At 41.2% G+C, this 25,845-nt stretch overlaps 1 protein-coding gene across 3 annotated transcripts in view; it reads left to right on the plus strand.

The window, feature by feature from the left end:
* Positions 1-25,845, plus strand: part of atr (ATR serine/threonine kinase) — an 86,001-nt gene that overhangs the window by 27,708 nt on the left and 32,448 nt on the right. For all 3 annotated transcript variants that reach the window (XM_033031909.1, XM_033031908.1, XM_033031910.1), the window contains 13 exons: positions 1,125-1,310; positions 6,022-6,114; positions 6,208-6,338; positions 8,855-8,998; positions 10,297-10,390; positions 11,147-11,272; positions 11,565-11,771; positions 13,133-13,246; positions 15,765-15,880; positions 17,840-17,960; positions 19,705-19,842; positions 21,735-21,942; positions 24,254-24,432. In XM_033031909.1, coding sequence (XP_032887800.1) covers positions 1,125-1,310; positions 6,022-6,114; positions 6,208-6,338; positions 8,855-8,998; positions 10,297-10,390; positions 11,147-11,272; positions 11,565-11,771; positions 13,133-13,246; positions 15,765-15,880; positions 17,840-17,960; positions 19,705-19,842; positions 21,735-21,942; positions 24,254-24,432 — 1,857 coding nt within the window. The remainder of the gene's footprint in view (positions 1-1,124; positions 1,311-6,021; positions 6,115-6,207; positions 6,339-8,854; positions 8,999-10,296; positions 10,391-11,146; positions 11,273-11,564; positions 11,772-13,132; positions 13,247-15,764; positions 15,881-17,839; positions 17,961-19,704; positions 19,843-21,734; positions 21,943-24,253; positions 24,433-25,845) is intronic.

Consider the following 25,845-nt stretch of genomic DNA (forward strand, 5'->3'; position numbering starts at 1 on the left):
AAGATAAGGACAATCATTGTTTGAAAAACCCGACAAGAAACTTGCACTGCGCATGTGCAGTAGGCTGCTGCGCATGCGCGGTACACAGTCCATGCTGCAAAGGCAGAATTTCAGCTGCCTTCAGCTCCCCTTGTAATTGACGGCTTGAAGCAGCATCGACTGCATGTCAGCTGCACACACTTTCGCGTGTGACAAGCATTGTGGATGAAAGGCACGGGAGAATTATGCCTACCTAAGAGATCGATCTCTTAGGTAGGCATAATTCTCCCATGCCTTTACTATTTATATTTAATAATCACCATTTTATAATTTTAGTCGGGGTAGGCAGTGCCTACCTTGCCTACGGCACGTGCCTGAATGCATTGTATCAAATTTAATTTTAATTTGCTAGCTCCCAAGAAACCATAATTGTTCTTCAAGTTAGCATTAAAGCTGACAAAGGGCATTGTTCAATCGAAGATGGTGTATATTTTGTTTTCCAGCAAACCTTACAATCTCTGTTGTCATATCTGGCTCCATTTCCATTTATTGAACAGGATTTTTCAACCCACACTGTGAACCCATTTTCCAACTTTTGGAGATTTTGCAGATTTATGATCCACCTTGATCACTTCCTCTGACCGCTTATGTCTGCTAGGTCTATTTGCTGTTGCTTGCCAAAGTATTATGTATTTAAACTACTGAACACTGGAAAAAAAATTTTAACGTGCGAACTGCCGGCAAAATATTGAGTGTTGCCTCTTCTTGGCCAGGTCAGCTGTGATTGACGAGCCTTCAATGCCCCTCCATCAGCTGGCACCACTGCCACTTGTGCTATACAGTTTTTTAGTTGTCTTCTTGTCCCTCATGTTGCCATTATCCTCTCCACCTGCTCACTTCTCCAACTTAAGTTCTAACTTTTGATATGTAACTTTTCATGGTTCTGACCAAAGACCTGAAAACTTGGTTAAATTCATATGTTTGTGTGTAACACTTATTAATCCAAACCAAAGTCCATTCTCCAGGTTTTGCTGCACATATGAGGTCACTTCCATATCTAAGGGTTATGCACATAATTGAACATGGTAATCTTCAGCACCCATCTTTTGACTTTTTGCTACTTATTGTCTTGCTCCTGTGTTTAGAATGAAACGGAACTTGAACTGGGCAGTCTCTTCAGGCAAGATTTCCAGGGTTTACATAATGAACTACTATTGCGCATAGGAGAGCACTATCAGCAGGTTTTCAACGGACTAGCCATCCTGGCGGCTTCAGCTTCGAGAAGTGATCAATGCCGGGCAACCAGAGACATTACTTCAGTGGAGTTAATGGTGAGGAAAAGCAATGTATATTAAACCACTGTTCAAGAAGTGCTGCTTATCTACCAATCTTTACAGTTGTAAGAAATATGTGTTGCCTCTGAAGCCTGTGTAATGAACAGATTTTGAAGATTTAAGAAAATAGTAGAAATCAGCTAATATTTGTGAGTTATACTGATAGTATTCTGATCATGCTAAGTAATTTAGGAATTAAGGACACAAAGTGCTGGAGTAACTCAGTGGGTCAGGCAGCATTTCTGGAGATATTTTGGGTCGGGACCCTCCTTCAGAATGAAACAGGATCCCGACTTGAAATGCCATCTATACATGTTCTCCAGAGATGCTGCCTGACCCGTTGAGTTGCCACAGCAGTATGTATCATTTTTTTAGGTGGATGCATTGCAGTTCTCTTCTGCAGATACAATCACTGAGAGAAAAGGTGAATGCATCTGCAATCCAATTCTGGTAATTAACCTGATTAAGAGTGACAGAGTGGTCGGATGAGTGGTAGAGGGAATATTATCTCAAGAAATTTGTGTTCAGGCATTTTGGCAGAATGGATCGTGAAGGATGGTATAGAATTTCTGGCACAGTTTTACAGAGTGTAAGAATATTGACCTGGGACTCCTATCTGTAAATCCTTTGACAATAGCAGAGCAATTGAAAGGAAAGTTAGTAAGGTACTCACAAAAAGAGGATAGATGCAAAATGCTGGAGTAACTCAGTGGGTTAGAAGGTACAGAATAAATCGGAGCCGACATTGGTGACTGATGGAGCCCACAATGGTCCATTGTTGGCTGTGGAAGAGGTGATAACGAAGGGATACGAACAGTGAAACTAGCAAGCCAACTAGGGGTCAAGGAGGGAAGTAGAGAAAGGGAATGCAAGTTTTACTTGAAGTTGGAGAAATCAATATTCATACCGCTGGGTTGTGGGCAGCACAAGATGTGCTGCCCGAGCCGCTGAGTTACTCCAGCAATTTGTATCTTCTCTTCGGTGTAAACCAGCATCTGTGGTTCCATCCTACTCATAAAAAGAGGTATTGAGTGCAAAATAAGTACATTTTATGCTGTACGTTTTATTAAGCCCTAATTAGGCGAAAACAAAAGTATGGTGGTTTTGTTAAATTACTTTGGGAAGTGTGTAAAAATCATTGAGAGAGTGCAGAGGAGCTTTTGCAGATTTTTTGCGAGATTATGTTGTAGAAAATGGCTTTCTATTGAAAGGGGATTAAGGGAAGAGTTGATAGAAACAAGCAAGATTATGACTGGTTTAAATGGGGTAGACAAAAGGCTGTTCATATTGGCTGATTACTTGATGATTAGTGGACGTACAAATTAAGATTTTAAAGTGGTACATTTTTTAAAGTGATAAATGGTAAGTGGGAGGGGTATGGATGAGTCAAAGAATTAGTCTCGGCAACAAGTAGAAATGACCTAGAATTTGCTAAATTTGAGGGTGGTGGAAGCAGAAGTGGTTTTTGAAGAAATTCAATGGGCACCTAAAGGAAATAAACTTGCAGGGAATAGTGGATGAGTCTGGGAAGCTGTACAGGGAGCAGACATGAATTGAGTGCTCTAATGACTTGCCATTCATGCAATATCACACTATTTTTTGTTAAGTATTTTTCCTTGCTATTTAATTTGGTTGTCAGAGATCGGTGAACACCAGTGTAGATTTTCCCGATCTCTTTTAATTCATTCAGCATTAGTTAAAAAAAGAGCAAACATACAGTGCCCTCCATAGTGTTTGGGACGGAGACCCATCATTTATTTATTTCCCTATGTACTCCACAATTTGAGATTTGCAATAGAAAAAATCACATGGTTAAGTGCACATTGTCAGATTTTAATAAAGGCCATTTTTATGCATTTTGGTTTCACCATGTAGAAATTATAGCAGTGTTTATACATAGCCTCCCCATTTCAGGGCACCATTATGTTTGGGACAAATGGCTTCACAGGTGTGTTTAAATGCCTCCTTAATGCAGGTATAAAATAGCTCTCAGCACCTAGTCTTTCCTCCAGTCTTTCCATCACCTTTGGAAACTTTTATTGCTGTTTATCAATCTGAGGACCAATGTTGTGCCTATGAAAGTCAAAGAAGCCATTATGAGACTGAGAAACAAGAATCAAACTGTTAGAGATATCAGCCAAACTTAGGCTTGCCAAAATCAATTGTTTGGAACATCATTAAGAAGAAAGAGAGCATCAGTGAACTTACTAATCACAAAGGGACTGGCAGGCCAAGGAAGATCTCCACAGCTGATGACAGAAGAATTCTCTCTGTAATAAAGTAAAATTCCCAAACACCTATCTGACAGATCAGAAACACTCCTCAGGAGTCAGGTGTGGATTTGTCAATGACCACTGTCTGCAGAAGACTTAATGAACAGAAATACAGAGGCTACACTGCAAGATGCAAACCACTGGTTCGCTGCAAAAATAGCCGGGTTACGGTTTGCCAAGAAGTAATTAAAAGAGCAACTACTGTTCTAGAGAAAGGTCTTGTGGACAGATGAGACGAAGATTAACATGTCAGAATGATGGCAAGAGCAAAGTATTGGGTAGAGAAGGAACTGCCAAGATCCAAAGCATACCACCTCATCTGTGAAACACAGTGGTGGGGGTGTTATGGCCTGGGCATGTATGGCTGCTGAAGGTACTGGCTCACTTATCTTCATTGATGAAACAACTGCTAATGGTAGTAGCATAATGAATTCTGAAATGTAAAGACACATCCTATCTGCTCAAGTTCAAGCAAATGCATCAAAACTCATTGGCTGACAGTTCATTCCAAAGATCTTATAGCGGAGCAAGATAGGCTACTCCTGCGAAATGCAATGGACTGACGTGTAGTACGCTATGGAGGGGATCATGGGCATTTTTCCACGCCCATTTTAGTAACCTGAGCCTACCTGACCCGACTCGCAGTGTAATCAATGTTGTGGGGCAACAGATTGTGTGGGTTAGATTCATAAATCTGTCAATTCATACTTCTTGTCAACAATAACATTTGATTCTGGTAATTGTCTTTTTTAATGTTTTTTAAATCATTTCTTTTTAAATGGTTCACAAGCAGTATTTGAGTTGATTTTGTAGTAACCGGAACCGACCCGACTCGCAGGGTGATTGACATTGCGGAACTTTTTGTGCGTGATATAGGGTTAGATTCATAATTCTGTTAGTTCATAATTCTGTTAATTCTTGTTAAAGAATAAAATGTTTATAAACACACATACATGAAAATTATATAAATGTATATAATCATATAACACACACAATTATATTTCTTCTGATCCAATAATGAACTTTATTTCAGACTAGACAAGGGACATTAAATAAGAAACATTGTAAATAAGAAACATTGTAAACCTCCCCGCAACTTCACACACACTAGGCCTTATCCCCCCCGGCACTCCCTCGCCTGCCCCCTCACTACAATGTCTCCCCCCCTCCTATGCCCCTCTCCCTCTCCCGTTGCCCCGGGCCCCGCACTCTCTCTCCTCGCTGCCCCGGGCCCCGCACTCCTTCTCCCCGCTGCCCCGGGCCCCGCACTCCTTCTCCCCGCTGCCCCGGGCCCCGCACTCCTTCTCCCCGCTGCCCCGGGCCCCGCACTCCTTCTCCCCGCTGCCCCGGGCCCCGCACTCTCTCTCCTCGCTGCCCCGGGCCCCGCACTCTCTCTCCCCGCTGCCCCGCACTCTCTCTCCCCGCTGCCCCGCACTCTCTCTCCCCGCTGCCCCGGGCCCCGCACTCCTCCCCGCTGCCCCGGGCCCCGCACTCTTCCCCGCTGCCCCGGGCCCCGCACTCCTTCTCCCCGCTGCCCCGGGCCCCGCACTCCTTCTCCCCGCTGCCCCGGGCCCCGCACTCCTTCTCCCCGCTGCCCCGGGCCCCGCACTCTCTCTCCTCGCTGCCCCGGGCCCCGCACTCCTTCTCCCCGCTGCCCCGCACTCTCTCTCCCCGCTGCCCCGCACTCTCTCTCCCCGCTGCCCCGCACTCTCTCTCCCCGCTGCCCCGGGCCCCGCACTCCTCCCCGCTGCCCCGGGCCCCGCACTCTTCCCCGCTGCCCCGGGCCCCGCACTCTTCCCCGCTGCCCCGGGCCCCGCACTCCTTCTCCCCGCTGCCCCGCACTCCTTCTCCCCGCTGCCCCGCACTCCTTCTCCCCGCTGCCCCGGGCCCCGCACTCCTTCTCCCCGCTGCCCCGCACTCCTCCCCGCTGCCCCGGGCCGCGCACTCCTTCTCCCCGCTGTGGATCCAATCTTTGGCCGGAAGCAAGAGGGCGGAGCAAAATGGCGGAACAAGATGGCGGGGGCAGGTTGCTAAAATGAGTCATAAAATCGCCCATGAATCCGCCCATGAGCGTACTACACGTTTGCGTGAGAGTAATCCATCTTGCTCCGCTATAGGATCTTTGGTTCATTCTACAGCAAGACCATGATCCCAAACATACTGCTAAAGCAACAAAGGAGTTTTTCAAAGCTATAAAATGGTAAATTCTTGAATATCCAAGTCGATCACCTGATCTGAACCCACTTGTGCATGCCTTTTATATGCTGAAGAGAAAACTGAAGGGGACTAGTCCCCAAAACAAGCATTAGCTAAAGATGGCTGCAATACAGTAATATAATTGAATGTTTGATGCTGAGTGCACATGATATTAAAACATACTGGGAATCTATTGGAATTCCCATACGAATCCTAATTTTTTTATTCCTACTTTCTAGGCAGTCTATTTGCAGCCTAAATTATTGGGAATTCTGGCCTTTTTCAACATGCTTTTATTGAGTTCTAGTGTTGGAATGAATGATAAAAAGATGGTAAGTAAATTTGTTTACTTATTCTCCAGTGAATTTGGATAAACATTGAGGAAATTTGATCAAACGATTCATTAATCCAATGATTCTTCATAGGCCATGAATAGCTTAATATCACTTATGAAATTGATGGGATCAAAACACATCAGTTCTGTTCGGGTAAAGATGATGACCACGCTCAGAACAGGCCTCCGATACAAGGATGAATTTCCTGAGTTATGCTGCAGGTGGGTAGAGGAATTTAATTTTCTCTTTGAATAGAAATGGAACATTAAATTGTATGGAAATACTAGCTTTAAAAGAGTTTTAAAAAAGGAGAGGAGGGGGAGAGGAGAGGGGGTGGGGGGGATGGGAGAGGAAAGGGGGGGGAGAGGAAAGGGAGGGGAAAGGAGAGGGGGGGAGAGGAAAGGAGGGGGGAGAGGAGAGGGGGGGGAAGGAAAGGGGGGGGGAAAGGAGAGGAGAGGGGGTGAGGGAAGGAGAGGGTGGGGAGGGGAGAGGAAAGGGGGGAGAACCTAAAAAAACATTTTAGAACCAAAAATGACACATTCTGCAAGCATTGTAGAACCAAAAGAGACACTTTTTGCAAACATTTTAGAACCAATAAACACTTTTTGCAAACATTTTAGAACCAATAGACACATTCTGCAAGCGTTTTAGAACCACTAAGGACACTTACATTTGAGTAGACATGTGTTCAGTGTCATTCACAGCTCAGAGAAACGTGACCCTCTGCCTTCCTCCAGCTTGCAGACACTGATTGAGGCACACCACTTCCTGGTTTTATAGTCCCTCCCCCCTGCCGCCAGCAGGGGCAGCAGAGAGAATGGGGAATTTTGTAAAATCATTAATATCTCTGTCATTTTTCATCGACGGGAAAAATCCTCGGCACACATACGGCGGAGGGGGGCTCTGAGCAAGGTGGCCAAAAATGACGGCCGTAGGTGGCGGCATTCTCTCGGAAATCGCAGCACAGATGGCCAAAACCGGTCAAGAACAGACTTTTTGTAATATATAGATATAGATGAATGAAAGATATGTAAAAAAGTAACGATGATAAAGGAAACAGGCCATTGTTGGATGTTTGCTAGGCGAGAATGACTGCAGGCCTTGAGACTCAACAAGATTACTTTGAAGCTGGTTCGATGTGGGTGGGGGAGGGTGGAGAGAGGGGGGATGCAAGGGTTACTTGAAGTTAGAAGTCAAAATGACACCACTGGGTTTTAACCTGTCCGAGCGAAATATGAGATGCTGTTCCTCCAATGGTCGTTAGGCCTCACTCTCACACTGGAGGGGGCCTAGGACAGAAAGGTCAGTGTGGGAATGGGCAGGGGAATTAAAGTATTTGGCAACCGGGATATCAGGTTGGTCCAGACAGACTGAGCAAAAAGAAAAAAAACAAATTTGAGTGTAGTCCTCACCCTTGTTTAGATTTAATATGCAATATGAAAGTTGCAAAGACATATCCATATAAATAAACCAAGGAAATAAATGCACAACAGGATCAATACATGACATGATGGTCATAAAAACCTAAATTTGTTTCATTAGACAACAGCAGTGATATTGTAGTATAGTCTCTTCCATCTTGCATCCTGTGCTGCTGGAGAAGGCGTGCCATCTTGATGGACAGTTGCAAGCAAGCATTCATCACCTTCCAAGTTTCATGTTGAAAGAGAACTGTACGTGATAGTTGAAGGATGCCTTGAGTTGATGTATCAATAATTAAATGAGCCAAGAACAGTTTTGTAAAATCTGGTGGTGGGGGTGTTGTGACCTGGGCATGTATCGCTGCTGATAGTACTGGCTCACTTATCTTCATTGATGATCCAACTGCTGATGGTAGTAGCATAATGAATTCTGGTGTATAGACATATCCTCCTATCTGCTCAAGTTCAAACAAATGCCTCAAAATGCATTGGCCGGCGGTTAATTCTACTGCAAGACAATGATCCCAAATATACTGCTGAAGCAACGAAGGAGTTTTTCATAGCTATAAAATGGTAAATTCTTGAGTGGCCAAGTCAATCACCCGATCTGAACCCAATTGAGCATGCCTTTTATATGCTGAAGAGAAAACTGAAGGGGACTAGCCCCCAAAACAAGCTTAAGCTAAAGATGGCTGCAATACTGCTGTAATTTCTACATGGGGTGAAACCAAAATGTATAAAAATGGCCTTTATTAAAATCTAACAATGTGCACTTTAACCACGTGATTTTTTATTTTTTTTCCTATTACAAATCTCAACTTGTGGAGTACAGAGGCAAATAAATAAATGATGGGTCTTTGTCCCAGATATCATGGAGGGCGCTGTATAAACACTTTGTCAATACCAGGAATCTGAAGATAGAGTCTAGAACCCACTCTGGCACCAACATTCCTTCTCTCTGTGTACAGCTTCGATTTTAACCTGCATCTGCAGTTCTTTCTTACACATTCTTAAACTACATTTTTATGCTCTTCATACAGTTTAACAAGCTATACAAATTATAAATGTTATATCGTTGGATTATTTTCTCGAGTTGATGGTAGAAAATGGGGAGAGAATAATGGGACTGGTGCAAAATAGGTGATTGATGATCATCATACACTGCGCTGAAGGACCTGTTTCTGTGCTCTCCGCCACTGTGACCATACAATACTTGCATTATTTTTTTGACTTTGGTTTTCATAATTTATCTTCTCTTGTTAATATATAATTAACAATACAATTTAATAGAAAATGTAAATGTCTGTTGATTACAGGGCATGGGATTGCTTTGTACGTTGCCTGGAGCCCAGTTATCTGGGCGCCCTTCTCAGTCAGGTCATTGTGGCCCTACTGCCTCTAATGTCCATTCAGCCAAAAGAGACAGCTGGAATATTTCATTATCTCATAGTAGAGAACAGGTAAGCTAATGCTGATTTCATTTTATTTATTTTTGTTATTAATGTAGATTCATTTAATTGTATTTCAAATTATTGTCATAAATGAACATGCACACCATTAAACTTTTACTTAGCTGTAATGCAATTAAGAACAAAAACTACTGAATAGTCTACAATGTTATCAATGTATTGAAAAACAAGGTCCTCATTGATTAGAAAATGATAACAGGTGCATATTAAAGGAAAAGATGAGGTATGTTTTAAAACATTTAACAAGTAATGGAAAATGCTGAGATAGTGAAGGGAATATCATATTTAAATTGGAGGTAGACACAAAATGCTGGAGTAACTCAGCAGGACAGGCAGCATCTCCGGAGATAAGGAATGGGTGACGTTTCGGATCAAGACTCTTCAGACTGAAACGCCATCCATTCTCCAGAGATGCTGCCTGTCCCGCTGAGTTACTCCAGCATTTTGTCTACTTTCAAATTAAACCAGCATTTGTAGTTCTTTGCTACACATCATATTTAAATTGTTTTATAGTTGATGCATTAAGGGAAGGAAACGTAATTGTGATTTGTATGGTCGTTGATTGGTGAACTTTAGATTAATGAGACATATAGGTAAATACACAACAGTGCAAACCAAGTTCAGGTATAATTCAGATCTTATTTGCAGCTGAGATAACAAAGCAGTTGTTTAAATAGAGAAGGCACAAGGGTTTATTTAGAGAAACTAGACATCAGATGTGTTAAATTATTTAATTTCTTTGAGGAGAGAACAAACACAGCAGATTAGAGAAACAGTGGATGTGAGCTGCCTGTTTCAGAAAACAGTAAACTTGGCTGGAATAAATTTCAATTAATAGAATATTTTTGTTTTCAGATTGTAACCATTCATTGCAATGCTAATGACATCCATGTTGAAACATTTATACAATTCTTTTTCACAAATTTGTATGTTTAGTGAAATTACTTCTATTTTAACCTCTGGTCGTTGATCCATTTAAGCAATCTGCACTCCTGGATTCACTCCATTTTTTTCCGTTGACTTGACACATGGATTTGTTGCTACCCTTGTGCAACGTTACATTTTAATCTACTTCACTCCTTCATTAAACTTTGAAATAACTCCTCTCAAAATTGTATTGTAATTTCTTAATGGACGTGGTATATAATTTATTAAATCACCTCCAAAATAGGTAACATCTTTTGGGGATGAGGATGCATGATATCTGTGTATATCACAATCATTGTCCACAGTAAAAGGTGCACATCACTGTGTGTGGAGAAGTATCATGTACTCTCTTGGTCTTTCAGAACTGAGGTAAAAGATTTTCTGCATGAGATTTACTTTCTGCCAGAACACCCCAACTTTACTGAGATCCAAAAAGTGCTGCAGGATTACAGAAAGGTGAGCCTCAATCATGGGCTCCCTGCACACTGAGCCATAACAGTGTGCGAGGAGCTGTATCATTTAGTGTCGGCAGCATGCTTTTGTTCATTTCAGAAAGAAATTGCAAAATGTCCAATTTAGTTTTGCAGAGATTCTTGAGTCACAAATCTGCAGCTGAGCAGGTCATTATCTCCCACCTGATTTTATCAGCCTTTCAGCACCCTTGTTCTTATTGATGACTGGGAATCTTCCAGGGAATCAAACTTTTATTTTTAAGTAATAAGATTTTAAAATAATTTGGACATCCTCTATCAGCTGGGGACATGAAAGACTACTAATGCTGGAATCTGGAACAAAAAACAAACTGCGGGAGAAACCTGACGGGTCAGGCAGTATCTATGGAGGGATTCGGACAATCCATGTTTCAAGACCGTTTCTCTGGACTCCATCAGCCGTTAAAAAGTAGATTTTATCTACATTAGTCCTTCATTGAACCTTGAAATGACTCATCTCAAAATGAAATATTGTTCTTTCTTAATGGATCTGGTATATAATTTATTAATTCGCCTCCAAAATGGGGAACATTTTTTGGGGGATGAGGTTGCATTATCTCTGTACATTTCACAATCATTGCCCACAGTAGAAATTGCAGATCAATGTGTGTAGATAAATATCAGGTTCTCAGGCTGTTAAAACATCTTTAAACTTAGTATTTATTAGTATGGCTGGTACTAACATTCATCTAATAAATATTTGCTGTGTCCTGCCGTATAGGAAACATCTAAAAGCACAGATTTACAAACTGAACTACAGTTATCTATGCGAGCTGTTCAGCATGAAAATGTAGATGTTCGTATACATGCATTGACTAGTTTGAAGGATACCATATACAAAAAACAGGTACGCAATGATGAGTCCTTATTGATTATTGGAGGAGAAAAAGCGTGTGTAAAAATTCAATATTAATTGAGGCAGATTAACCTAATACATTTGCAGTGATACATGTAACAAATTAGTAATATATGTAACCTGCTCTTAACACCTTCGACAAAGTAAGTGAAAAGGTACTAGTACATTTATATGGCGTACAGGCAATGTATTAACGGTAAGGATTAATGCCCTAATTTAATTCTAGTTGAAAACAATGTAAAAGAAGGAATATTGTCATGTGATTCATTTATTATTTATTTAGGAACAATTGGTAAAACTTGCCACAGACAGTGAGACAGTCGAGCCGATTATCTCTCAATTAGTGATGGTGCTTCTGAAGGGTTGTCAAGATGCAAATGCACAAGCGAGACTCCTTTGTGGAGAGTGTCTTGGTGAATTGGGAGCAATAGACCCTGGACGATTGGACCTCATGACAAGCAACTCAGAGGGGAAAAGCTCTACGTTTGTGGTAAGATATAATTAGAATTTCATTGTCTTCCACTAATTTATTGGTATTGGCTTATTTATTGTCACGTTTTCTGAGATAAAGTGAAAAACTTTGTGCTACCCAACCACAATACAAATATCACTGTACCTTATTTGGTACAGGTGACAATAAAGACCTTTGAAAATCATACCATACATGAATACAATCAAATTGCACAAGTACAATGGCAGTGCTAAGAGAAAAATAAATAGATTGCAGAGTAGTGTGTTACAGCTACGGAGAGAGTGCAGATTTCTTTTAAAGTGCAAAGGCCACAACAAGGTAAATTGGGTGTTCGGGACTACACCCTGATTTCATGGGAAGCCCAAATAATAGTCTGATAAAGTGGGGAACAACCTGTTTCTTGATGGAACCTCAATTGGTGAACATCTTGTAAGGTTACACAGCTAGTGAACAATAGAATGTCAGCGATGATTTATTATGATTGCTGAAAGGTTACCATGTAGCAACACATATAATATCACTTACATTTTAAATGGATCACTGTTGCTCTTTCTGAATATGAAAGTGCTGCTGAGGCCTGTGTAAATTTTTGGTATTTAAGTTTACCTCTTATACCAGCAAATCTAGACAGTTTTTTACCCAAACAATCTGCCCTAGGAGCATATTTCTGGTTTCCTTTCTCTCTGCCCTTTCCGCTCCTAAAATATGTCTCTTAATTCTGTGAGAAGCAGCAGATGATGTGTTAAATGGTATCGATTGGCCCGGACGGCATGTCTCCTGGTAGGGTTTGCAAAGTGGACATCAAGGTGTTAACCACAGTATATTCATGGGTTAGACAAGGCAAAATTCCAGCTGATGTCAAGAACAGCTTCACAACAACCAGCAGGTTCATCTTGCCTGTCTCGCAAACACTTGTTCATATGTTTGTTAGCTGGGGAGGACCTGCGTTTAGATACAAGATTTGGAATTTTAATCGAGAAATACACAAGGAATAAGAAAATAGTTGAAGACTGTGTATAAACACTGCTGTAATTTCGACATGGTGAAACCAAAATGTATAAAAATGGCCTTTAATAAAATCTGACAATGTGCACTTTAACACATTTGATTTACAAATCTCAAATCGTGGAGTACAGAGGCAAATAAATAAATGATGGGTCTTTGTCCCAAACATTGTGGAGGGCACTGTATATTTGCACATTTTATTTTTAAATTTACTGTAAAGTCAGATTTTGATTGCTCAAAATTACATGTAAAAAATACAGTAATTAATTTATGATTTTGTTAAAAATGAACTGTATTTCCATTTAATTAATTAGCTTGATTGGATGTTAAAAGTATACTTTCTTTATATTGTTTTGTAATGATTTCTATGACAGGCTGGTGTGGAGGATCCCAGTTTTGCCCATTATCTGCTGATAGAGTTGACAAGAGCCTTCCTTGCTTATGCAGATAATGTTAGAGCTCAGGACTCGGCTGCTTATGCCATCCAGGTATGTGACCAGGTGGTTTCCATATAAACCTTTTGGGTGTGGTGTGAATAATATGTTAAATGTTTTCTGGGGAGGGAAATTCAACCAAGTGCTCTAGGTTGTTTTTCATAAGATGCAAAATAGAGTTCATACAAAACAAGGACTGAAGAAACATAATTTGAGCATAAACAGTAAACGACAAAGTTCATGATAATGCAGCTCATTAGATTAAATAATTGCCTCTCTCTGTGTCAGCCTCCCTTTAAACAGCCGTCACAAGCCTCTTAATAAATAGAAATAGTCTCCTTTGACAAAAAAGTAAAAACTATTAGCCTATAGTAAGGGTGATTTACACTGCAATCTGGTGGCAAGTACATTTTGTTTTGAATGGAATCTTGAAATTTTGTTTTGAATTTCTTGCGTAACTTGGGTATTCTTGAATGCCTTGGGTATTCGTTACAGATGGATAATATTTCCACAAGTGGCTCTCAGCATTAATGTTTTGACTTAGCTGCCAGTGTTTCTGAAGGTGGGGGAGGAGGGATTTAGCTGCTGAAAGGACGACGTTATGGTTAGAACCAACATAGTGTTGTTCACATGGAGCATATTGCTTTTTCCAATGAAGAGAGCACATTGGAATCAAGTAATATACATTCATATTTTAAACATTAAATCCTGCGACAAAGTAAATAATGGCAGAATTTTCCCTCCCAGTCAGTTGGAGGCAAATATATTGCTTGCCATAAAATCTGCTTAACCCAGCGAGGAATTTGGAGGATTATGTAGTTCAGTTTGTGAGCTTTAATCTCTGGGCCATCGAGCTTCCAAATAAGCATAAATGAATAAAATAATCTTGATTTCCTTGTTATTGGAATAAGATTAATGTTTTGGAATATAAAGTGGTTATAAAAGTCATGGATTGAGTTATGAGAGATATTTATCGGGTTTTCTGTTTTCAGGATGAATGTGTCATTCGTCCAAATTTATTGCAATAGAGTTATTCAATACAGAGAACAGTCCTTCGGCCCACCACATCCATGCTAATCGTTGTGCCTACCTGTGTTAATCCAATTTGCCTCCATTAGGTTTGTAGCCTTTCATGCTTTGGCTATTCCAAATGCCTATTCAGGTTCTTGTAATTTTATCTGCCTACACCACCTCCTCTGGCAGTGCATTCCAAATATCAAGCACACTGCGTAGGAAAAGTTTTCACTGATCCCCTCAAAACCTCCATTGTCTTTCAACTTAAACCTATGTTTTTGGCACCTCTATTATGGTTTGATTATTATTGGAGTTGAATTCTTCTCGGTATGCAGAGAGTGTGGCATTATGTCTTGTAGATGGTGGAAAAGCATTTAGACATCAGGAGATGACTAACTTGTTACTGAATATTTTGCCTCTGTTCTTGTAGCCCCAGTATTTGCATAGATTGTCGGTTGAGTTTCTGGCCTTTGTTATCCCTCAAAATGGTGATAATGGTGGACTTGGTGATTATAATACTATTGAATGCCGAAGGTTGGTCATCAGATTCTTGTCGGAGATGGTCTTTGCTTGGCACTTTTATCACACAGGTGTTGATTCCCACTTAATAACAATCTAATTCTTGCTGCACACTGGTATAGAGTGCTTCATCTGTTATGCGGTAACAAATGGAATTGGATATTGCTCAATTATCACTGAACATCCCCACGGATGGAAGAAAGATCATTGATTAAATAGATGATGTTTGAGCCTAGAACACTACTCTGAGTAACTTCCAGCAGTGGTGCTGTAGAGCTGGGATGAATGGCCTCCTATTCACAATGCCATCCATCATATTGCTGATGATTGAGAGGGAATTGAGCGATAAATAAACAGATTGCATTTCTTCAGCTTTTTTTCCTGAAAAGAATGTTCCTAGATAATGTTCTACATTCTTGGGTAGAATCTAATGTTTTAACTGTTTGGGAATAACTTAACAGGACAGATGACTCCTAGAGTCCATGTGTTGTGTACTACATGATGTATGGTCCATAGCCTTAGCTGAATTCTGTTGATCCATGATACCAAGTTAAGTAAATCCAGTGAAATGAAGACCATCTTATGTGATGGTCGTATCTTGGGAGGAAGCACAAATGGATCATCTTCAAGGCTGTTCCAGCTGAATGTAGTTGAAAATGCATCAGTTTTGTTTTTAGCGATCAGCTGCTAAGCATTGCCATGCGATTTCACTTGCAGCTGCCTCTTTCCTTTCACTGTGTAATTGCCCATCAATGGATGGTTGGACTGCACAAGGAGATCAAAGTTAATATTCTGTTTCATAAGAAAAGATGCTGGTTTGGATTATGCTGAAAATTATTAACTTTGGGGCAGGTAGCGTAGTTGTTTTTGTTTCATTGGATCAACTGTGCAATTGTCATCTCAGTTGGACCCCGTATGATTAAAAGAAAAATCTGCTCAAAACTGAAACTGGTGGAACTGTAAGTACATTGTATCATATATGTACTTTAAAATAATTTTGGTGGTGTCATGCTGAATGTTAACAAAATTTACCTTTTAGGAACTGCTGCAGATATACAAATGCAAGGAAGAAAAGACTGATTGTCCAGGACGCAGATTGTGGAGGAACTTTCCAGAACATGTGAAAGAAATACTGGAACCTCATCTAAACACCAGGTCTAACAGTGTTATTTTATCATGTAAAAAGGCTGTTCTTCAAATAAATTTACTGTGGTTATCCCTGTAGTTTTCAGCATGCTTGCTCAGCATTAGAAATTGGAAAAGGACATTGCATGTACAACCCAAATATGTGTCTTAAGAATATTGAGTATCAGTTAATTGCTTTTCTTTCTTTTTTTAAATTCATAATTTCCATCTTTTCTTCACTCTTGTTTTCTCTCATTCTTAATTTTCTCTCTCCTTGTGAAGCCAGGGTTTTATATACCCCTGGCCATTTCTGGGAACTGGTAGTGGTTTCTCCATGTTTCCCAGGCCACCCAGATCCTGTGGTCTCTCTCATCATCATCTCCTAATGCATGTGTTCATAAAACATAGAGCAGTGTTGCACAGGAACAAGCCCTCAGGACCACCATGTCTGCGCCGACAATTATATCAATCTAAATTAATCCCAACTGCCTGCACGTGGTCCACACCTCTCTGCCTATTTATGTGTGGTCTAAATACCTCTTAAACATTACTATTGTATCTACTTTTATTGCCTCTCATGGCATTGCATTCTAGGCACTTAGCAGTCACTGTTTTTTTTAATTGCCTCGCAGAACTCCTTTAAACTTTACCCCTTAAACCTGGGGCCTTAGGTATATGACGTTTCCAACCTGAGAAAAAGATTCTGATGTCTCGACCCGAAACGTCACCCATTCCTTCTCTCCAGAGATGCTGCCTGTCCCTCTGAGTTACTCCAGCATTTTGTGTCTACCTTCGATTTAAACCAGCATCTGCAGTTCTTTCCAACACAAAAAGATTCTGATTATCTATGAGTAACTACACATCTCATAATTTTATATATTTCTATTGCCAAGAGAATGCAGGGTGACTTGGGCAGATGCATGGCAGATGCAGTTTAATGTGGATAAATGTGAGGTTATAAACTTTGGTAGCAAAAACAGGAAGGCAGATTATTATCTAAATGGTGTCAAGTTGGGAAAATGGGAAGTACAACGGGATCTGGGGGTCCTTGTTCATCAGTCGAGGAAAGTAAGCATGCAGGTGATGATGAGATATGATGAGATAGCCTTTTATTGTCAGTGAAGAAAGCGAATGGTATGTTGGCCTTCATAACAAGAGGAGTTGAGTATAAGAGCAAAGAGGTCCTTCTGCAGTTGTAGAGAGCCCTAGTGAGACCACGCCTGGAGTATTGTGTGCAGTTTTGGTCCTTTAATTTGAGGAAGGACATTATTGCTATTGAGGGAGTGCAGCGTAGTTCTACAAGGTTAATTCCCGGGATAGCGGGACTGTCATATGCTGAGAGAATGGAGCGGCTGGGCTTGTACACTGTGGAATTTAGAAGGATGAGAGGGGATCTGATTGAAACATATAAGATTATTAAGGGTTTGGACACGCTAGAGGCAGGTAACATGTTCCCGATATTGGGGGAGTCCCGAACCAGGGGCCACAGTTTAAGAATAAGGGTTGTCATTTAGAACGGAGATGAGGAAACACTTTTTCACACAGAGATTTGTGAGTCTGTGGAATTCTCTGCCAGGGGATATGGGGAGAAGGCAGGAACGGGTTACTGATTGGGGATGATCAGCCATGATCACATTTAATGGCGGTGCTGGCTCAAAGGGCCAAATGGCCTACTCCTGCACTTATTGTCTATTGTCTCTTAGGTCTTCATCCTCCGATGCTGTAGAGAAAACATTCTAAATTTGCCAAACTTTCCTTTTAGGTAATACCCGCCAATGCAGGCATCATCCTAGTGAACATTTTCTACACACATTCCAAAGACTCCACATTCTTCTATAGTGTGGCAAATATGTGGGAATATAAATGTGTTGCCAGTAGCTGCTTAATAAGGTTTCACAGTAACCAATTAAAAGTGAATGTATTGTTAAGATTTTGAGAGACATGGGTTTAGTGAATCTGATTATTTGAGATGCATTTGTGCTTGTAAAGGTATAAAAGTTCTCAGAAGACTTGGAACTGGGTCAGCATTAAGAAGCCGTTCTACCTCGGGAAGCATGACAGAGATTTTGCAGAATGGTCAGCAACGTGGGCTGGATACCTGACAACAAAGGTAAGAATGGTGAAATTGGAATAACAAAAAATTGATTACATCTGAATGCCTCAGATGTATGTAAAGGAGTAGTTTACAACTGTGTACTGTTATAAACTGAATATTTTATGCAAAACGTATATATTTTAATGTTGCTTTGCCAACACGATAGAGATGGCCACAAAGTGCCTTTTTAAAAAAATTGCATCTACATTTGTCTTGCATAACATCCAAAGATTGTATTTTGACTGTACATTGATTTTTTTTTTCTTTCCCCCGACGGACTGTAAAGTTTTAAAAAGAGCTCATGATATTATAATTAAAGTATGGGATCAATATGCAGTTTTTTTACAAAGCATTGCTTCAATGTTAAGCTACTGCTGTTTACAAGTAATGCCTCCCTACTACCCCATCTCTTTATCCCCCCCCCTCCGCCGATGCACACACATTTCTCCCAACACTCCCTCACCCTATTCCTTTCCGCTCCACCTTATGCTCATCTACCACCATTCACATCTTTGAGTGGCCATTTCTCTTGCTTCGTCCCATCTCTCTTTCACCTCCCCCTGTCTCCTTTCACCCTTATTCCTCCATCTGGATCTACATTTCACTTCTCTTCCTCTTAGACTGTTCCCTCCGTAACTCCCTGGTCAATTCGTCCCTTCTCACCCAAACCACCCCCTCCCCTGGTACTTTCCCTTGCAACCGCAGGAAATTCAACCCTTGTCGCTTTACCTCCCCCCTCGACTCTATCCAAGGACCCAAGCAGTCTTTCCAGGTGAGGCAGTTCACCTGCACCTCCTTCAACCTCATCTATTGCATTGTGTCAACTGCTCTACATCGGTGAGACCAAGCACAGGCTTGGCAATCGCTTCGCCTAACACCTCCGCTCAGTTCGCAATAACCAACCTGATCTCTCGGTGGCTCAGCACTTCAACTCCCCCTCCCATTCCGAATCCGACCTTTCTGTCCTGGGCCAGAGTGAGTCCCACCATAAATTGGAGGAGCAGCACCTCATATTTCGCTTGGGTAGTTTACACCCCAGTGGTATGAACATTGACTTCTCCAATTACAGGTAGTCCTTGCTTTCTCCTTCCTTCCCCTCCTCTTCCCAGCTCTCCCACAGCCTACTGTCTCTGCCTCTTCCTCCCCCCCCCCCCCCCCACGACATCAGTCTGAAGAAGGGTCTCCACCCAAAACGTTGCCTATTCCTTCGCTCCATAGATGCTGCATCACCTGCTGAGTTTCTCCAGCTTTTTTGTCTACCTTCCTTTTTCTCCATTTCACTATTGGTTGGTCACTATCTCCACCCATCTGCCATTTAACCGCACACCCTCACCTGTATCACCTGTCACTTACCAGGCTTTGCCCCATCCCTATATCCCTTTTCCAGCTTTCTCCCCCATACTCTATATGAATCTGAAGAAGGGCCCCAACCCAAAATGGCATTGTTCATTCTCTCCACAGGGACTGCCTGCCCCACTAAGTTCTTCCAGCACTTTGTTATTTTCATCTTCAGACCTTCCCATCCTGCTGATTAGTCATATGTAGTAATACATTGTAGTCTAATATTAATTTCAAGATACCATACAAAATAAACTTTCTGCCTGTAATAATTGTCATTCAATGACTGATATATTGAAGGTTCAATGAGCTTGAAAGAACCTGTTAACATCGTTTGAATTTAATTCCAAACTTTTCTAAGCTGAAAAATAAGGTGTAATTTTAATATTGGGGTAAATATTCCATTGTTTTTATCTTTCAGGTTCGACATGACCTAGCTGGAAAAGTCTTTGAATGTTGCAGTTTTATTATGAAACATGACTTTAAAGTTACAATCTATCTACTACCTCATATTCTAGTATATATTTTACTTGGATGTAATGAAGAGGATCAACGTGATGTGAGTAACTAATATCTATTTCGATCAGGAACTAGAGGACAACTTTAAATTATTTTGGAAATTGACAAGTTGTAAAAAGTTATCTTGTTTCCACATAACCTCCCACAGTAATTGGACACCATTGTCTCTTAAGAACACAGTGTATCCGTTTGATTCCAGGTGGCCATTGAAATTGTCAAGGAATCACTTCTATTGACATTTGTACAATGAAACTCTTTAACATAATGTAACACACAGCTTTAGTATGTTTAGCTTGCAGTATAAACTTGTAGCTATCTAAAAAATCTTTATTTTTGAAAATCATATGGCGGGGAAAATAAACATTGATATTGCAAATCTGAAACTCTCTTGGCCCAAAACCCCACCCCGTTTTAACCCATTGACACAATTGTTTTATAACACTATTTTCTATAATGCAAGGTTGCTTAGGAATGGAATTATTAAGCTATGGCAGATACTGTATACCCGCATATAAATGATTTGGATGAAAGTATAGATGGACTTGTCAGTAAGTGTTCAGATGACACAAAAAACGGTGGAGTTGCACACAGTGAAGAAAGCTGTCAAAAGATACTCAGGATATAGGTCAGTTACAGATATAGGTATGGGAAATGGCAGATTGGGCTAATCCACGAGTATGAGATGTTGCACTTTGGAAGGTCATATCTCAGGGCAAAGTATACAGTTAAAGACAGGACCCTTAACGGCATTGTTGTACAGAGGGATTTGATGGTCTAGGTTCATAGCTCCCTGATAGCAGCAACACAGGTAGAGAGATCACATGGTGTGCTTGCCTTCATTAGTAGGGGCATTCAGTATGAGAATCAGGAAGTAATGTTGGAGCTTTATAAAACTTGAATTATTGTAGTATGGTGAGCAGTTGTGGTTGGCCCATTACTGGGAATATCAAATACTAGTGGGCATAGCTTTAAGGTCAGAGCGGGAAAGTTTAAAAGAAGGGCATGTGTTTTTATTGCACGCAGTGGTGGGTGCCTGGAATGCATTGCTGAGGGTGGTGGTGGAAAGAGTTATGATAGGGAATGCAGGCATAACATTTAATTTAATTTAACACCACAATCAGGACAGACGCCGTGGGCATCTATGTTCTATATGTCTAATTGTCCAACTTGTTGTGGAAGATATGAGAGATTGTCGATTCAAAGTTTTCTTGAATGTTGCCAGTATCAGAATTCAAATGCTCAGCACAAATAAGGTTGCTCATATTGTTGCTCACTCTCAATCTGATTAAATCCTCAGTGAATTAGTTATAAATAGTTATATCGTCATAAAATTATACAGCGCAGAACCAGGCCCTCCGGCCCAAGTCACCCATACCAACCAACATGTCCCATGTGCACTAGTCTCACCTGCCTGCATTTGCCCAATAGACCCGTCCCATCAATGTACCTGCCTAAATATTGCTTAAATGTTCCGTTAGTACATCAACTACCTAATTCCACACACCATCCTTTGTGTGAAAAGTTGCCCTTCAGATTCCTATTAAATCTTCCCCCCCATCTTAAATCTATGGCCTCTGGTTCTCACTTCCCCAACTCAGGGTGAGAGACTCTGTGCTACCTGATCTGTTCCTCTCATGATTTTGTGCATCTGTATAAGATCACCCCTCATCCTCCTGTGTTCCAAGGAATACCCTGCTCAATCTCTCTCCATAGCTCAGGCTCTCGAGTCCGGGCAATATCCTCGCAAATCTTCTCTGCTCCTTTCTAGTGTGATGATTTTCCCAACAACATGGTGCCCAGAACCGAGCACGATACTTTAAATGTGGCCCCACCAATGTCTTATAACAACATGACCTCACAACTTCTATACTCAAGTTGAGTTAGTTGAAAAGTTTTTAAGTCAATATCTTGCGGATTTTATTTCTTCTTCAGGTCTACTGTGAGATGATGGCTGTTCTAAAACATGATGAGTCCTGGGGTAGGAGGTTGCAGGACAGTGCCTCAGACCTGAGCCAGTTGAGCACACAGACTGTTTTCTCCATGTTAGATCATCTTGCACGGTGGTCCAGGCACACACTTCAAGCTCTCAGCTCTGATAAAAGTGGAGGCAGGTCCAGCAGGGACAGAGGGGGCCCTAATGGTGAGTTTTGAAAACAATGCACTTCTGATGGTTTCTCAAGCAATAACGACCTTCTCTGAGAGATTTATTCTTTGAGGAATTTCTGGCTGCTGATGTGATATGAAAAAAGCAGTGAGAATGTCAAACTGCTTCACCAAAATCCTGAAAAATGCAATTTTTAAAAAATGTTACCAGCTAATGCTTTTAAAGGAAGACCCTTACTATAGAATCCAGATTGCTTTTCTGAACATCTAGTCTCTTGGAGAAACAAGAGGGTTTATACAAATAGGCACAAAGTGCTGGTGTAACTCAGTGGGTCAAGCAGCATCTCTGGAGAACATGGATAGGTGACATTTGGGGTCAGAAACTGAAATATCACCTGTCCTTGTTCTCCAGAGATGCTGCCTGACCCACTGAGTTATTCCAGCACTGTCTTTTTTTTGTTAATCAGTATCTGCAATTCCTTTTCCACATTTTGACTGCTGCACTGCATTATCTCGAGACATGTCTACATTGAAGAAGTTCTCCTCTCTCTGACGGGAGTTCTGTGAGATCCTCTCTCACTGCAGAACTACAATTACAATAAGCAAGTCGATATTTCGACTGCGTGTGCCCAGGTCGTAGGTCATTCACGATGAACATTCTCGGCAGTTGAGCTGCTGCGTGTATACAGACCTGCGCTTTATCCGTAGTCAGGATCGAACCCAGGTCTCCGGCGCTGCAAGCGCTGTTGAATTGCTACTGGAGTTAGCGATACTATTTCTTCCTTCTCCATTGGTCAACGCAGATATCTCAGCAGTGACAATCCAATGTGCACAAACGTCATGTGCCAAAAACATGCGTGAGAGGGCCAATTTGTCGGCATTAATATCGGAGTTTGGGTGGAGGTCATGACATGCCAGATGGTGGGGACTATTCACAGGAAGAGAAAGGCCTTGGGGTACAAACCAGAATCAAGATAATACAAAGCATCAAACGCCCTTTATCCCGGATGACCTTTGACAAATCCCATGATTCCTTGCGTTTTTCGGAATACCAAAATCGCTTATTGGAACCACTAGCAACGGTCAACACAATTCAACAGTCACTTTCCATATAGTGCAAAGTTGCAATTTACGAGGCAAGTCAAGAAAGAACATGCGTGGTAGGATGTACACAGTACAAATAAACTGAGTACACTTACCATACCTGTGACTCCCACTACTTTTCCGACTCTCTTTCTCTTCACCTGCAGTCTGAAGAAGGGTCCTGACTCGAAATGTTCTCCGGAGATGCTGCCTGACCTGCTGAGTTACTCTAGTACTTAGTGTTCTTTCTGGTTCTTACTGGTGTGTGTTCTTTCTTGAAATACATGCACAGAAATAATGTTCAGTGCGTGATGGTGTGTATTAAATGTACATTTTATTTGTACTGTGTACATACTACCACACATGTTGTTACTTGACTTGTAAATTGCCACATTGTACTTTTTAGAAATTGATTGTTAAATTTTATTGACCTTTGCTTGTGGTTCCTATTGGAACTGCAGTTCTAGGATTCCATCCCCATGCTGTGAAATACAAAGTCCTGAACTTAATGTTGGTTTGTTCTGCTGCTGGACTCCCACATGTAATTTTGTGGCGGAGATCAATCCTGTTGTGGTTTCCCACCTGTTGCACTGGGGGATCACCTCTTGAATCCTGCAACAGGCCAGACAGGCAGACCTTCCTCGTTGCTCTTCCTAAAGCCCAGTTGCTGTCCAGGCCACTCTGCTCGACTCTTGCAACATAGATCAACATAGAACTTTCTCATTCACTCCCTACACACTTGGGGGCAATTTTGCAGAGGCCAATTAACCTACAAACCTGTACATCTTTGGGATATGGGAAGAAACTTGCACAGTCACAGGGAGAACTTGCAAACTTTACACAGACGGCAACCAAGGTCTGGATCAAATCTGAGTAACCGGCGTTGTGAGGCAGCAGATCTACCAGATGCGCCGCCCAAAAGTTTCAAATATGAACTAATCGACCAATGTGCATATATGTGTTGTTATATTCTTGTCTTAGTCAAGACAGAAATGGGCAGGTTTTAAATAAATGTATCTTGCATTGGTGATGGGAGATTCACGTCATATAAACGTTTGTGTAGCATCAGAACAGCTATTGCTTAATTTTGTAGGTGCAAGTGATGTGTGCAATATTTATTTTGATTAATTTCATTTTAAATTCTTGTATGCTTATGAATAAAATACACTTTTTTTAAAGCAATATATGTGGCTGTGCCTTTGGAGATAAGCTGTATATTGGACAAAATGTGATTGCCTATATGAAGTTTTACTTTTTTATTGCAGTTTCAAGCTCTCAATATAAAGAATATAAAAACGTCACTTCATTTCTGGAGCTCATACCCCAGGATCTGCTTGCTATAGCTTCTTTTCGATCCAAAGCTTACACCCGTGCAGTGATGCACTTTGAGTCTTTCATTACAGAAAAGAAAGAGAACATTCAGCAGCACCTTGGATTTTTGCAGGTCAATGGAGTAGATAAGTACTAGAAACTTGCCAGATGGTCAGTGATTGAGAAATCTAGAAATAAATCTGTTATGTTTCAGCATTAAAAAAAAAAAAAAAATCTCCTCATAATCCACAAATAATTTACATTCTACTACTCTCTGGAATTGGGTCATACGATTTCAAAAGGAATTTATTGATTATTGTATTGAAATAAAGTAATTCTCCTCACCCCTCACAATAGAGCATTGTGCTTTATTAATATTTTCCTGGTTTCTGTTGAATACAAACTAAAATCTACATTTTGTTTAAGAAAGAACTGCAGATGCTTTAGATTCTGGAGTAGTTCCTGAGGATTGGCGGGTAGCAAACGTAACCCCACTTTTTAAGAAGGGAGGGAGAGAGAAAACGGGGAATTACAGACCAGTTAGTCTAACATCGGTAGTGGGGAAACTGCTAGAGTCAGTTATTAAAGATGGGATAGCAGCACATTTGGAAAGTGGTGAAATCATTGGACAAAGTCAGCATGGATTTACGAAAGGTAAATCATGTCTGACGAATCTTATAGAATTTTTCGAGGATGTAACTAGTAGCGTGGATAGGGGAGAACCAGTGGATGTGGTGTATCTAGACTTCCAGAAGGCTTTCGACAAGGTCCCACATAAGAGATTAGTATACAAACTTAAAGCACACGGCATTGGGGGTTCAGTATTGATGTGGATAGAGAACTGGCTGGCAAACAGGAAGCAAAGAGTTGGAGTAAACGGGTCCTTTTCACAATGGCGGGCAGTGACTAGTGGGGTACCACAAGGCTCAGTGCTGGGACCCCAACTATTTACAATATATATTAATGATCTGAATGAGGGAATTGAAGGCAATATCTCCAAGTTTGCGGATGACACTAAGCTGGGGGGCAGTGTTAGCTGTGAGGAGGATGCTAGGAGACTGCAAGGTGACTTGGATAGGCTGGGTGAGTGGGCAAATGTTTGGCAGATGCAGTATAATGTGGATAAATGTGAGGTTATCCATTTTGGTGGCAAAAACAGGAAAGCAGACTTTTATCTAAATGGTGGCCGATTAGGAAAAGGGGAGATGCAGCGAGACCTGGGTGTCATGGTACACCAGTCATTGAAAGTAGGCATGCAGGTGCAGCAGGCAGTGAAGAAAGCGAATGGTATGTTAGCTTTCATAGCAAAAGGATTTGAGTATAGGAGCAGGGAGGTTCTACTGCAGTTGTACAGGGTCTTGGTGAGACCACACCTGGAGTATTGCGTACAGTTTTGGTCTCCAAATCTGAGGAAGGACATTATTGCCATAGAGGGAGTGCAGAGAAGGTTCACCAGACTGATTCCTGGGATGTCAGGACTGTCTTATGAAGAAAGACTGGATAGACTTGGTTTATGCTCTCTAGAATTTAGGAGATTGAGAGGGGA

This window comes from Amblyraja radiata, chromosome 13 (genome assembly GCF_010909765.2).
Source record: "Amblyraja radiata isolate CabotCenter1 chromosome 13, sAmbRad1.1.pri, whole genome shotgun sequence".
Taxonomy (NCBI): domain Eukaryota; kingdom Metazoa; phylum Chordata; class Chondrichthyes; order Rajiformes; family Rajidae; genus Amblyraja; species Amblyraja radiata.